This window comes from Myotis brandtii, unplaced genomic scaffold, assembly GCF_000412655.1.
Source record: "Myotis brandtii unplaced genomic scaffold, ASM41265v1 scaffold59, whole genome shotgun sequence".
NCBI lineage: Eukaryota > Metazoa > Chordata > Mammalia > Chiroptera > Vespertilionidae > Myotis > Myotis brandtii.
This window is the reverse complement of record NW_005370223.1, coordinates 6451078-6466711: the sequence shown is the minus strand read 5'-3', so window position 1 is coordinate 6466711 and position 15634 is coordinate 6451078. Positions and strand designations below refer to the sequence as shown.

At 45.5% G+C, this 15634-nt stretch overlaps 1 protein-coding gene and 1 pseudogene across 1 annotated transcript in view; one reads left to right on the top strand and one right to left on the bottom strand.

The window, feature by feature from the left end:
- Window positions 1–15634, bottom strand: part of BAALC (brain and acute leukemia, cytoplasmic) — a 38819-nt gene that overhangs the window by 11572 nt on the left and 11613 nt on the right. Inside the window, exon 3 of the mRNA XM_014550203.1 lies at window positions 4629–4795. Coding sequence (XP_014405689.1) covers window positions 4629–4795 — 167 coding nt within the window. The remainder of the gene's footprint in view (window positions 1–4628; window positions 4796–15634) is intronic.
- Window positions 9599–10120, top strand: LOC102248191 (annotated as a pseudogene).

Below are 15634 nucleotides of genomic sequence, written 5' to 3'. Positions count from 1 at the left end.
TGAGATCAGTGGTTCTCAACCTGTGGGCTGCGACCCCTTTGGCGGTCCAACGACCCTTTCACAGGGGTCACCTAAGACCATCCTGCATATCAGATATTTACATGACAATTCATAACAGTAGCAACATTACAGTTATGAAGTAGCAACGAAAATAATCTTATGGTTGGGTCACAACATGAGGAACTGTATTGAAAGGGCCAGAAGGTTGAGAACCACTGCCTTCAATGGGAAACCTTCTCCACACCATGTCAGGGACCCAGGACATCTGGTGGCGGGTGAGCTCGCAGCATCGGAAGACCGCTGATGCATTTAGCAGCAATTATAACTAAAGTTATCTGCTCCCTGATCTTAGTTTGGAAATAGTTCAATGTAGCCATTGTTCATTGAATTGTGAACACAAAAGCAGCCTGGATGGCTTATCAGTATGAGCCATCTGCCCTCTGGTGCTTTGTGTGTGTGGTCCTCACTCCCTGGCAATGGTTTCCGCTGCTGCTGAAGTCCCAGGGTCTGGGTCCCAGGGTCTGGCTCCACTTGGCCAGACTTTAATAACAACACGAGATCCCAGGGTGCCTGTGAGTGCGGACTGAGGAAGTGCTCTCCCTCGCTACCTCGGAGTCTCCATTTCCATCTGTGGACCGGAGACAACAAATCAACATTTCAGAGTCACTGTGAGGATTAAGTGAGATAATATCGCAATGTCGTAGCAGCCTAAGCACAACAAACTGGCTTTAAATCCTTATGCTCCATAACCAGAATGCATATGCTGCTGGTGAGCGTGTAAGCTGGTGTAACCACTTTGGAAAACTATTTGTTAGTGTCTATGAAAGTTGCATATATCCCCATCCTATGAGCCAGCAACTTCACTCCACGTATATACCCCAAAGATGTGTATGTCCACAGAAGGGCATGCACAAGAATGTTACATGGAAACAACCTAGGTGTCCTTCAACATGTGATATGGTATATACAAGGGAATACTTCTCAGCCATAAAAAAAAATGAAATGTTGCCATTTTCAATAACATGGGTGGATCCTGAGAATGTCATACTAAGTGAAATAAGTCAGATGGAAAAAGACAAGAACAGTATGATTTCACTCAGATGTGGGATGTAAAACAGAAAGCAGCAATGAACAAACAAACAAACTCATAGATACAGACAACAGAACGGTGATTACAGAGGGGAAAGGGGTATGGGGAGGACGAAGAGGGTAAAGGGAGGGGGTCAAATGTATGGTGATGAAAGGAGACTAGGTTTGGGGTGGTAAGCACAATGGAGTATAGAGATGTTGTATTATGAAGTTGTACACCTGAAACTTATATAATGGTATTAACCAATGTTACCCCAATAAATTTCATTTTTAAAAGGTTTAAAATTTTAAAAATACACATATAAACAACAAAATATTAATAGCTATATTGTTTATAATAGCCCCAACTGAAAACAACCCAAATGTCCTCCCAGTAGAATGAAATATACATAATGAAAACGAGGAAATGTTGCCATTCACAACAACATGGATAATTCCCACTGGCATAATATTGAGCAAAAGAAGCCAGACACCAAAGAACACCTGTTGTATAATTCCTTTTATAAAAATATTGAAAATAAACAAAACTGGCGTACAGTGCTGGATGTCAGGAAAGTGGTTATGTTGGGGGGGGTGGTGACTGGGGAAGGGCATAGGAGGATTTCTGGGGTAGTGATAATGTCTTCCTATGGAAGATGGTTACAATTTTTATAATGTCTTATAAAAATTCATTGAACTATGACCTGTGCATTTTTCTGTATGTATGTTATATGTGGTAGATTGTATTATTGCTCCTATCTTTCCACCAGGGACAACTCTGGTGGAAAGTATACTTCCTTGCCCTATTGCTGTAGAGCTTGTCCATGGGACGTGCTTTGGCCAACAGGAGGTTGGTTGGTAGGATGTGAGCAGAGACATAAAATGTGTTTGAACAGTTTGATTTCGCCCTCTTGGGTTTCTGCTGTCAGGGAAGAAAATATTTTCCTTGCGCCCTTCCGGGTTCTTCTGGCTGGTTTAAGAATTAAGTGGACATGACAGTTGGACGGGAGAAAATCAAGTTCGTACCTATTGGTGTCTCACAGATATGCAACCTGAAGAAATGACCAAAGCAGGCAGCTTTCATACTTTTTTTAGACAAAGAAACCACAAATTCATGAAGAACTGATAAGACTAAGAAACCTAAGGTTGGGTGCTTAATTAGTGAAGAATGTAAGCAGCGCTGTTCACACACGCTGTTCACACAGCCCTCACAGCCCCGAGTTGCCTTCCTGTCTCGGTGATGAGGAGTCTCCCTGCCTCCCGGTGGGGAGGGCCCCTTTCACACAGGAGATTTATTTCCTGCTTCCAGAGACAAAGGACAGTCAGCGTGCTCTTTTTGCACCAGCTGTTTCTTAAGTCACTTTAATTAAAAATAATCAATATGCCCAGTGGCATATTTTGGGGCAGTCTGCCCTGAGCCCCAACACAGTCCGAGTCATGAGGAGAATATACCTCAGAATGCTGCTGCTCTTTTGGCCCAATTCCTAGAACAATACCCGTGGAAAAGAAGGTTCAGCAAGACCCGGAGCCTGGAGCCTGAAGTCAGGCCTGGATCGGTCAAGTTGCAGCTGATGAGGAGGAGGAAAAGGACTGCTATTTTAAGCCAGGGGATGTTGAAGTGCTTTGTCATGCAGCATTATTATGACAATAGCTGACTAATACACATTATTCTTCAGTAAAAAAGTACTTTCTGATCTCTATGCTCCCCCCCCTCCCCGTTCTAATAGTCGCCTGTTTCAATTTAAAGTTACTGGCACCCACCTCCAGCACAAAACAGCCAATTTCTGTCAGACAATTACTAGTAAATGCAGCGCATTTCCTTGTCTATAAAATGAGGATGACGCTTACTTCACAAAATGCTCTTGGGAAGATTGAATGAACCAGTAGATCCAAAGTGCTCTGTAAATCACAGAACACAATTTTAAAGTGACGGATGATGGGGCAGGTAGGGAGGTGGGAAAGCAAACGTGTGCACCACATCACGCACCAGGCAAAGCGGCTTCCTCCCTGCCACGCACATCCTGGCTCAAAGGGAAAAGGCACAAGTGTGGGGAGGAGGCTAGGGGGCAAGTGGCAGGGCCCAGACTGGAGCTTCTGAGTGTAGTTCTGTGGGGCCCAGTCTGCCTTGGGAGACAGCAATGATGATTAGGCTTCTAGAAGGCCAGCTGATGCACAGGCAACGGTAGGCACTAGGAATCCCAGGAAGGGCCACTGTGATCCTCAAATCTTCTCCCTACCCATTACCGTCTACCGTACCTGAATGGCCACCATCAGTTTTGTATAATTAGGTTATGGGCCCGGCCAGCATGGCTCAGTGGTTGAGCATCAATCTATGGACCAGGAGGTCGTGGTTTGATTCCTGGTTGGGGCACATGCCTGGGTTGTAGGCTCGATCCCCAGTGTGGAGCGTGCAGGAGGCAGCCAATGAATGATTCTCTCTCATCATTGATGTTTCTCTCTTTCTCTCTTCCCTCTCCCTTCCTCTCTGAAATCAATAAAAATATACTTAAAAAATAATAATTGGTTTATGGCACTGTGTGCCTAACCATCCCTGTTAATCCATCTTGCCTTTCTTATAGTGCTTCTCAATTTACAAAGAGCAGGCCCATCTGCTGTGTCATTTTGGTATTATTTCCATTGTGTGGATAAGGAACCTGAGACTCTGAGAGATTGAGTGATTCCTGCAAGGCTACTTCCTTAATGAGTGTTAGAGCTGAAGTTGCAACAGGTTTTTTGACCAAAGCTTAGAGAGGTAACACACTGATGTGAGCAGGGATTCCATCATTAGATGACCAGTTGTGCACTCAGAAAACAGGTGGCATTGGCCTGAGGGGACAGGACCAGTAAGTTATAACAGGGGAGAGGGGAAAAATGAGTTTGGAGCATGCAGTAAGCAGTGGACTTTGAAAGAAGGTGGGAGATGGGGAAGATGAGGAAGTGGGAGGGAGACGGGGAGTGGAAGGAGGAAGAGGCTGCAGAGCCGGGGCTGGCCTCCTAAGGGCATTCATTCCCATGGGAGGAGCACTTCCCAACAAGAGCTCAGAGAGGGAAGCAAGGATCAGAAGGATGCTAGCGAGGCCAGGGACCCTGCAGTCCTACTTCCTTTCCAACAGCAACATTCTGCGGCAAGAGTCCCCCTAGGGGCTTCGCATAGCCCGCCTGGTCCTCTCTCTCCTTCCCTATCTACTCCCCACGCTGCCAACCCCTAAGACTGGCCGACTGCCTGGCCTAAGACTGGTTGCTACAGCCAGCACAGTCCTCATGATCAAGATGGTGAGACCTGACACAGGAAAGGAGATCCTTGAACAAAGCTGCCTGTAAGCAAACAAACTTCAGAGTGCCAACATCAAGGACCCATTTCAGCTGATTCAACTAAACCTAGCAGCCCTCAAGGCAGGAGTTGGGGTAGGTGTTGGGTCTTGCTATTTTATTGGCAGCAATTTTCACATGGGTGAGGCAGAGAATTTCCATTAGCAAGAGGAACCTTCGCTGTTCTTTCCAAGGGCACAGTCTCTCCCTTTCTCCAGGCCCAAGTTGGTGTGTGGCTGTGACCTACCTACCTCTGTGGTCCGAAGGCCGTTGTGTTTCTGGGTCAAAGTGCCTGAGCTGAGGCTCTGAGGATTTGAGCACTGGGTTCCACAGCTCGTCTTCTTCTCTGGGTTGGATATTCCACCTGGGGCTGTAGATCGGGGCACACCATTGGAGGACAGTCCATCTTCCAGCACACCTGGGGGAGGGAGACAGAGAATGGCATTGGAGTCTTGCCACAAACAATCCCCAAGAGCATGGAAAATTTTCAGCCAAAAAGAAGAAAGGAGAGTCACCAGAAATCTCACCACGCCAAGTTACCCTTTTCGATAAAAACATGTGTGTTGTTTTGTTTTACAAAGATGCGATGTTTAAAAATAATTTATAACCTGATAACTTTACTTAATACATCAATGGCATTTCCCCATGCCATTGAATATTGTCATATTACTTTTTACATGGTCTGCTGTTATGGGAATATGTCACCATTTACTTTACTAATCCCTTCTAGTTGAATATATGTTTTCAAAATAAATGTTACTGTGATGAAACTCTTCAGAGTTAAAGATTTACTTTTAATTACATCCTTAGGATGAATTCCTAGAAATGGATTACTGGTTCGAAGGTTATACAGTTTTTACATAATTCCATCTCAAGGTGTTGGACTAGGTCCCTCCCATAACAAATGCCAAGAAATGATAGAATAAGTGTAAATAAACAGCCTCACTGAAACACAAGAGGAGGACTACAGTGAGGAATTCATGGCTAAAGAACAGCATATAGCATGAGGGAGAGTACGAGAGGGAGACTGAAAGTGGGCAGGGGCTGTGCGATAGAAAGTCCAGGAGTAGCCAGGTGTGTTGGCCACCCTACTCCTCCATCAGCTGAGGCCAGTCAGCAAGGATGGAGCAGTCTATGAGGGTGGGATACTGTGATATAATAAGAAATATGTATTTGGTCTTCATCCCTAGTTCTTGGCACAGAACACCTAAAACCCTTATAATTTCCTGAGTGATGGAATGATAAGAGCATCTTTTGTTATGACCTTGGTCTTTGCTCCTGGCTCCTAATATCCTTGGAACTTTGGGAGTAATAGGCAAATTTGTTCTAATGAGGCAACACATGCCCCCCATTCCCACAGCTTCAGGATGAGGGCTGGTTGCCAGAAAGACTTAACCTTGATCAGAAGCTTGGAACTTTCAGTCTCACCTCCCACCTCTCAGGAGGGGAGAGGAGCTAGAGATTGAGTTAATAATTGATCACACCTAATGATCAAACCTCCATGAAACCTCCTAAATGATGATGTGCAGGGAGCTTTAAGGTTGGTGAAGGCACCCCATGTGCCAGGAGGGTGGCGCACCTCAACCCCAGGGGGACAGACGCTCCTGCATTTGGGACTCTTCTGGGCCTCGCCCTATGTACCTCTTCATCTGGCTTTTCATCTGTGCCCTTCACATTGTCCTCTACCCTAAGTGTAAGTAAAGTGTCCCTGGGTTCTGTGAGTCATTCCAGCAAATTATCTGGCTTAAGTAAGTATTTCTCAGAACAGAAGAACAATGTGAAACTGAAATAGCCTCCCAAGTGCCTGGCAGGATAAATAAAAAGAAAACTAACCTAGATGGACCTCAGTGAAATTTCAGAATGTCACTGAGAACAAGAAAGGCTTCAGAAGAGGACAAAAGTCAAGAATGAGGTTGACATCAGAGTTTGCATCAGCAACCAATGGCTGTAAGAAGACTGAAACGCTGTGTTCAAGATTTCAAAGGATATGCACATGTTAAGGTCTTTTGCAATGTATTGCTACGTTTATCCCTATAAATCTCCTATTACCCCATTGCCCTTTTGCTAACAGTATATGAAATGCAATATTACCCAACCCCCCACAAACACTGAATATTTCATTTTTTGTTTCCCATCTTTGCCAGGTTAAGAGACAAAATAAAGTATCTCATTGCTTGGATTTACACTTCTTGACTTACTAGAGATATTACATTATTTATATGCCTATTAGCTAATTAGGTGTTTGTTTGTTTTAAATTGTCAAATCATTTGCCTATCGTTCCTTTGGGGCGTTTGCCTGGGTTTGTTTGCTTTTCATCACACTTAAGGAAAACAAACAAAATCCTTTCCCAGAGTGGTGAGGCGGGCATCGGAAGCACAATGTGTCTATACTGAGGGAGGGAGGGGTGGCTGACGAAGCTGAGTTGATGAGGCTCCAATCCCAACACTGAGGAAGCAGAGAGCCAAATGTCACATGTCACCAGTGAGTCCATGTGTTACCCACCTACTCTGCAAACTGCTAAGAGGCTCTCAACTGTGGCCATGGAGAAAAATCAGAATTTAAAACATTGAAAGTCACAGCAGAAAATGCCTGGCCCAGAGTTTCCTGACTGGCCGGCCATAGCACAGGGGAACACTGTAAAGGGGTTCCAGATGTACAGAGAAGTGGGCTCCTTCAGCTGGGCTCACCCCAAATCTTTGCACCCCTTCCTCCACCAGCCGGCAGCCTGAACCGCTTTTCTCCCATCTCCCTTCCATCTGGCGCCAACAGGGCCTCAAATGCCTGCGTATGGACAGCCCAGCACACATATTCAACCTTTATCTTTGCTGCTCCCTCAAACAGCTGGCCCTTGGCCCAGGGTGTGCAAACCCAGAGGATGGATCAGGAGAAGAGGCCCATGAAGAACCTGGGAACAGGCGTGTTGTGATTTGGGCTGGAGATTCCAGGGCCCGGAACCCACATAAGAAGAGTCTAGAACAGAGCTTCTCAGTGTGGCCTGGCCAATAGTTGGGGAGAAAAACTGACTAATGGACTTATACGGTCTAGAAGGACAACTGCAGTACTAGCCTGTCAGTCCCAAAGGCCATGGGTCCTGACCAGGGGGGCTCCAGTTCCTGAGATGAATCACCAGCCTGTCCTATCTGCACTTGGCCGTGGGGGTTGGTGGTGGAAATGGCATCCCCTCGTACCCAGCAGCGTGCGAGAAAGACGCCTGCTGAGAGCAACAGCTGGAACAGAAAGGACAGCAAGAAGGAGCAAGCAGAGTCCTGTCTGTCCTTGGGGAAATCAGGCCCGAAGTCTTCTCCCCAAAGAGACACCCAGGAGGCAAGAAACAAGCTTGAACTGGGAGGCAGCCAAAAGGAAAAGTCAAAATCTCACCTTTCTGTTCCCTGCAGACACCCTTAGAACCTCTCTGTGTTCTCCGAGGGCTCACCTTCCCTGCCCCCTTTGATCAGATCAGCGGCACCTTCCTTTCTTGACATTTCCACCTCTGCTGTTTTATTTCTTGAAATTTAAAAATTGTCCAAACCAATCAATCCATCCTCTAGCCTCCATCTACGAGAGCCTATCCTGTGCCTAGCACTGTGTGCCATTAGAGGATACAAAACACATACCCCAATCCCCTCTGCTTCTGTAATTTAATTGGGAACCAAACAGGTTATGTAAGAATGACGGAAAAATAGAGCCGTGCAAACTTTCAATAACAAGATATCATTTCTTACTCATCAGAATGGCAAAAGTTAAGAAGTCTGCTAATATTACATATTGAAAGGGTATGGGCTAATGGGTCCTCTCATATATTGCTGGTGGGAGTACAAAGAGAACTATCTGTCTTGGAGGACAACTGGCAGAATCTATTCGAGCTGCAAATGTGCACACCTTGATGCCCTGGCAATTCTAATCCTCCGTGCCTCCCGTAGAAAACCTCCCTCCATTGCAGAGCCTGTGGGGGGCGCTCTCTAGGCCACTGTACTAGTGAAGAGTGGAATCGATGTAGCCATTCGTCAGTTGGATAATTAAATAAGCTGTGGTTTCCCTATAGTATGGAATTCTACTGTTGCAGCCCGGAGCAGGCTACCCCAAAAGATCTCACAGTGGGATAGGGATGACTCTGATTTAAAGTTACTTGACAAGCAGCCAGTGCCAGAGGGCAGGCCAGCCCTCCCTTGTCTCCTTGATGCAGAAAATACATCTCCCCCGGGGAAGGTGCCCTCCCTGCTCCAGGGGGGCTAAGAGAGACACCCTTTGGTGAAGGCCTGGGGTGCATGGTTGGGGGCAGGCTAGAAGGGGTCAATGAGGGGAAAAGGGACATATGCAATACTTTCAACAATGAAGATTTAATAAAAATGAAAAAAAAAGACACCCTTATTGCTAGCGTGAAGGAATCCAGGGCCAAAAAGCTTACATAAACAAACCTTGTTACTCCTTTACTAACTGACTACCCGAGCCCAAACTGTGTTGAGATTCCTCACTAATGAGCACCCAAACCTAAGTGTCTTTGTCCTATCAACGCATCACAAATTTATTGTTTCTTTGTCTACGTAAAAAGGGTAACAAGTCAACTTGTTCATTTCTCTGAGCCTAATTTATGATCTCCTGTGGGCATGTATTAAATTATATATATTTTTTCTGTTAATCCGGCCTTGTGTGAATTTTATTATTAGTCCAGCTAGAAGAACTCAAGAAGGGTAGAGGGGCGACTTCCCCCTGCCCAACACTATACAACAACCTAAAAGTATAAAGTAGATTTATATAGATAGACATCTAATGAATAATAATCAGTAAAAAAAAAAAAAAAGAAAGCAAGATGGTAAAAAGAACTTTCATATGGGAAAAAACTATTATATACCATGTTATCATATTTATCTATTTTACACAGAGATATATACACACACACGTGTGTGTGTATGTGTATGATAACAATATTTGTCTCTGAGGAAAAGACAGGGGACCAAAGTCAGAGGGGGAGAGGGGTTCATGGGGCCGTGTCTGTAACATTTCTACTTTTTAAATATATTATTTGTGAAATAAAAGTGATTTTTAAAAAAATAGAGCTATGTCATATTCTGCTTTTTCTTATTAGTAAAGGCTTTGTACCCACCCAGAGTATTTGCTTATGTAATTTTTAGTTATTAGATTACAGTTAATCATCAATTATGCTATCAAAAATAGTAATAAAATATAAAGATACAAGAACAACACCCAAAAATCCATACCTTGCTATTCACCTAATTTACAAAGAAAGTTCCATCACTTAAAATGAAGAGATGAGCTCTCGGTCCGACATCTTGGCAAGGCAGCTGTGGAGGCCCTGCTCCCCGAGTCTGGCTGTGCCGCCCAAGGACAACTCGAAGGAGAAAGATGCTGGAAAGTCAGCCAAGAAAGACAAAGACCCAGTGGACAAGTCCAGGGACAAGGCCAAAAAGAAGAAGAGGTCCCAAGGCAAAGTTCGGGACAAGCTCACTAACCTAGTCTTGTTTGACAAAACAACATGTGACAAATTCTGTTCCCAACTATAAGCTCATAACCCAGCTGTTGTCTCTGAGAGACTGAAGATCCGCGGATCCTCAGTAAAGGTCCTATTGGCCAGGGCAGCCCTCAGGAGCTCCTTAGGAAAGCACTTACTCAACTAGTTTCAAAGCACAGAGCTCAAGTAATTTACACCAGAAACACCAAAGGTCGGCATGCCCAGCTGTTGGAGAAGATGCACAAACAACAGGTCCCACCAGCTGTACATTTTGAAAAATACAACTTTATTAAACCAATCAGTCAATAAAATGAAGAGATGAGATGTCTGACCGTCTGTGTGGCAGCTGGTAATGTTCACTGAGATACCCTAATAGCTAATGTGGATCCGTGGATGAGATAAAACATAGTTGTTCATAAGAACCTGGGGGTTGCTGGTGGGACTGAAACCAGCCATGGTTAGCCCTCACGAAGGAGGGGATTCTTGAACAGTGCTTGAAAGGAAAGCCTGGGGCTTGCGGCATGAAGGCTGATAGAAGAAATGAAATGAAATTCACATTTGTGGGCTCCTGCTGAGGGCCAGCCCCAAGCTCAGAGCCAAGGATGCAAAGAAAGGTTCCTGAAACAACTGGTAGTGAAGAGCACGCAGTGGAATTTGATTCCCAGCTCCACTTCATTGTCCCATCAACCCTGTAGGTAAGTGCTACCGTCCTCCTCCTGCCCCCCTTTTTTTCAGAAGAGGAAACACGGAGGTTCAGTAACCTGCCTGAGACCCTACAGCTGAGGCCAGAGGCAGGCTGCCACCCAGGCCTGCCAGAGTCTAAAGCCTTTGTTTTCACATACATTTTGTTTACCCACATCATTGAAGAAAGCTCTTCAGTGAAGCGTACTCTTCCTTCCAGGGCCAGACAATAAGGAGACATCTAGTGTCATCAAAATACATGAAAGGCTTTTTGTTTGTTGTTTTAAAGCTAATCCACAGCTCAAAGGTCTTCCTCCTCCAGGGGGGAGCAGATCTTTCCCAGTAACTTGCCAGCAGAGTCAAGTAGGTCACAGGGATGTGCAGACAGCGAGATGAGTGCATTTAGTTCAACTTCCTTGGTGTGTTTTCTACCCCTCAGTCCCCTGCAATGGTCCTCCTGTCAGGTGCTCAGCCCTCGGGTCGTCCACTATAGATTCACCGTATCTCCCCTAACCCCCTGGAAGCCACAGCCGGGCTCGGTTCCCCCACAGCACCTGTTTCAGGGCTGCAGTCAGTTGGCCTCTACTCCAGGCAGGGGTCAGGCCCTCAGCACCTTTCTGGAGCCCCCTTCAACCTCTCCCACTCCCGCCCCAGGCCTTCACCACACTATTGTCCTTGTCCATGGGTTATGCATGTAAGTTCTTTGGTTAGTCTCTTCCTGTCTCTCTCCCCTTCCCTCTGAGATTTGTCATGCTTCCATCGATATGCATGTAAGTTCTTTGGTTAATCTCTTCCTGTCTCTCTCCCCTTCCCTCTGAGATTCGTCATGCTTCCATCTCTCTGGATCTATTTTGTTCATCAGTTCATTTTGTTCATTAGATTCCACATATGAGTGAGATCATGTGATACTTATCTTTCTCTGACTGGCTTATTTCACTTAGCATTATAGTCTGCAGGTCCCTCCACCTGTCTCAAAGGGTAAGAGATCCTTCTTTTTTACAGTTGCATAGTATTCCATTCTGTAAAATTACCACAGCTTTTTTATCCACTCATCTATTTGGGCTGATTCCAGATCTCAGCTATTGTAAATAGCACTACTATGAACATAGGGGTGCATATATCCTTTCTGATTGGTGTTTCAGGATTTTTAGGATATATTCCTAGAAGTGGGATCACTGGGTCAAATGGGAGTTCCATTTTTTATGATTTTAAGAAACGCCATACTCTTTTCCACAGTGGCTGCACCAGTCTGCATTCCCACCAACAGCATACTAGGGTTCCCTTTGCTCCACGTCCTCACCAGCACTTGTCCTTTGCTGATTTGCTGATAGTAGCCATTCTGGTAGGTATGAGGTAGTACCTCATTATCATTTTAACTTGCATCTCTCTAATGATCAGTGACTTTTTCATATGTCTCTTGGCCATCTGTATGTCCTTTTTGGAGAAGTGTCTATTTAGATCCTTTGCCCATATTGTAATTGGATTGTTTGTCTTACTTTTGTTAGGTTGTATGAGGTCCTTATATATTTTGAAAATTAACTCCTTATCAGACGTATCATTGGCAAATATGTCCTCCCATACAGTGGGCTCCCTTTTCATTTTGTTGATGGTTTCTTTTGCTGTGCAGAAGCTTATTTTGATGTGGTCCCATTTGCTTACTTTTTCCTTTGTTTTCCTTGCCCTGGCCCTAGGAAATGTATCGGCAAACATTGCTATGAGAGATGTCTGAGATTTTGCTGCCTATGGTTTCTTCCAGGATGTTTATGATTTCACTAGAGGCCCAGTGCATGAATTCGTGCATGGGTAGGGTCTGGCCAGCCCACCCCGATTGGGGTGGGGGGAGCCAATCAGGGGTGGGGCTGGCCTGGGAGAGGGGCTGTGGGCAGTTGGCGGGCAGGCCCCACCCCCTGGTAGAACTCCATGTCGAACTCCCAGTTGAGGGGACAATTTGCATATTAGCCTTTTATTATATAGGATGATTTGCATTTAAATCTTTTATCAATTTTGAGTTTAAAGCAAAGGTCATAGCAAGAGACTGACAGCAATACAGTCATAATAGGGAACTTCAACACCCACTGACTTCACTGGATAGAGCTTTCAGACAAAATATCAGTGACAGCAATACAGTCATAGTAGGGAACTTCAACACCCACTGACTTCACTGGATAGATCTTTCAGACAAAATATCAACAAGGAAACAGTGACCCTAAGTGATATACTAGATCAGATGGACTTTATTGACATTTACAGAACATTTCACCCCAAAGCGTCAGAATATACATTCTTCTCAAGTGCACCTGCGGCATTCTCAAAGATAGACCACATGTTAGGACACAAACTAAGTCTCTACAAGTTCAAGAAGACTGAAATCACATCAAGCATTTTCTTAGATCACAATGGCATGAAACAAGAAATAACTAGAATAAAAACACTCAAAAACTTTCAAACACATGGAGGATAAATAGCATGTTATTAAACAATGCATCGGTTACCAATGAAATCAAAGAAGAAATGAAAAACTTCCAGGAGAGTGCAAAAATATATTTTATTGATTTTTTACAGAGTGGAAAGGAGAGGGATAGAGAGTTAGAAACATCAATGAGAGAGAAACATCGATCAGCTGCCTCCTGCACACCTCCTACTGGGGATGTGCCCGCAACCAAGGTACATGCCCTTGACCGGAATCGAAACTGGAACCTTTCAGTCCGCAGCCCGATGCTCTATCCACTGAGCCAAACTGGTTAGGGCTTAATAGCTTTTTATTCTTTATTCGATATCTCTGAATCCGACTCCATTTTGAGACCGAATCTCTTGGGGCTCTCAGTGTCTGTGAATTAAATGACTTAAATTCATGTTCACTCAACAAGCATCACTGGTAGCCAGCTTGCTGTGTGCCCAGCAGGAGGGTACGACGGTGGGGCAGGCACTGCCCTTGGAGTCAGGCAGGCCTAAGATCAAGTCCCAGCTCCAACTCTGTAAGCTGTGTGAGCCTTCAGAAGTGACTAAGTAATAACATTTCCCTCCCCCCCTTTTTTTTTTGTCTATAATGTGTCAAACTCTGCTATGATTACTACCATTTTACACACGAGAACACGGTGCCTCAGAAAGGCCAGGAACTGGCTCAAAACAACCAACCAGCCAGTGGTGGAGCCAGGACTTCAGCACCCAGATCTGTGTGACTCCAAAGACATCTGTTCCCATCTATTGTCTCTGTCATTGCCCCACTACTTCGCCTCACTAAGCCTCGATTTCCTGGGGTATAAAATGAGAATTATGATATCTGCATCAAAGGTGGGTGATCAGAGAAAAAGAGAAGGTAAGCCTGGCTCTGAGCCTGGCACACAGTGGGGCTCATGTCACAGCTTCCCACGCCAGGCACGACAATGTGCCAACGGCTGATTTAGATCCTCCCTTGACAGAAAGGGGAGGGCACTAGGTGGGTGAAAGAAAATAGAGAAAAGACATATGAACAAGAGAATATCGGCAAAAACCAGCTTCGCCAAGTCCACAACCCTGTCCCAGATCCAATCAGGGTGGAGCAACCCCTAAAGGGTCTAAGGCCAGAGACTAAGAGGACCCAGGAGGCCAACCAAGAGGTCAGAAGGTTGAGCTGAGGCGAGAGCCCCAGATTACAGGCAGACTGCTGTTACATAGGGTCTGTTCACTGCATGTTATTCGAGGGCTGACATGTGACAAGGACGAAAGATAAAGCATAGTACTCACAAGCCCTCAGTGTGTCTCGCCTCCTTTAGGAGGACAGGAAATTTGGAGCTTAACCAGCAACGGGGTCCCTGTTGTGCTGAAGAGAAATGGACAGCGCCAGGGACAAACAGACCGTGGGGAACAGTTGGTGCCGTCCTGAGTATTTATTGCATCTCTCAGCGGGGCCAGGCCCTGTTCCAGGCCCGGGAGGCAGAAGGGAAGGACAGAGACTCCGTCCTTGCCATTTGGCAGGATCTCTGGGATGCAGGGAAGAGAGATGTCTGAGAGGCATTGCTGGTGAAAAGGAACAAAACAGCCAAAGAGAGGCAGAGGCCAAGTCACGAGTGATCATATGGCCCCCGGGTGAGGAGTTTGGACAGAGTCCTGTGGGCGAGCACGCCTGGGCCAGTGGAGGGTCCCTCTGAAGGGCTCAGGCCTGGAGGCAGGGAGTCCAGCAAGGAGAGAGCCTTGCCCTCGGGGATCCACCTCCCCTAGAGGTTCCCTTTGTGGTCTGGGTGCATTTTTGAAATGACTGTCTTCCCTGCTGGACTCACCAAATTGGAACCCACTCTCAGAAGGCTGTAGCTGGAAACGGTGCCACTTCAGAAAGATGGCTTTGGCCAAACACACACCTACTAAGTGCAGGTGAGTATTTGGAAAGAAGGGGGTGGGGGTAGGGGGAGTAAAACAATATAAATAAATTAGGATAATCATCTATAACCACAGTCTGGATGAAAAGGTTTCCAGTGACCGTTTCCAAAGGACACGGCCAGAATGAGCAGGATTAAGCTTGACAAGCTTCTCAGTCCGTGACTCGCTGTTAGTGTCTAAGCAGCTGGTGGCTTCCAGCATCTCTTCGGCAACAGCCACACAGGTCAGAGATGCTGCGGGTCTTCTGCCGGAAGCATCCATAAAACTTCAGTTGGGCCGATTGGATTTTGTGTTTCTGTAATGCAGTAATTGGCTCTCAAATCCCCAGTTCCTGTCTTTGCAGCTTTCCCTGGCTAGCTTTAAAAGCAAGTTTAAGCTTCCTTTATTTTTTTTTTCTTCTGAGAAGTCAAGTTCAAGCTCCCACTTTTGACAAGTTCCTGCAAGGTTCTGGAAGCAGGTACAGTTGGCTTTGATTTAAATCATATTACCATCCTTGATGTTTACGAAAGGAGGTGGCTTTTCCAATGGAAGAGTTTGGACAGCATCATCCGTAAAGTCAATAACCTGCTTGTGTGGCCTGACCCCACCCCAATGCACAGATTCCACTGTGAGACAGTTCTGCTGGCCTTGGTGTAATAGACACAGGGACGTGAAGCCTGAGAAAAATCAATATCCTTTCAGGTTTTCCTCTAACGCAGCTTTTTCTTCAAGTTTCCCATCCTAAATATCTAGATCTGACCTCGGGGATTTAATAT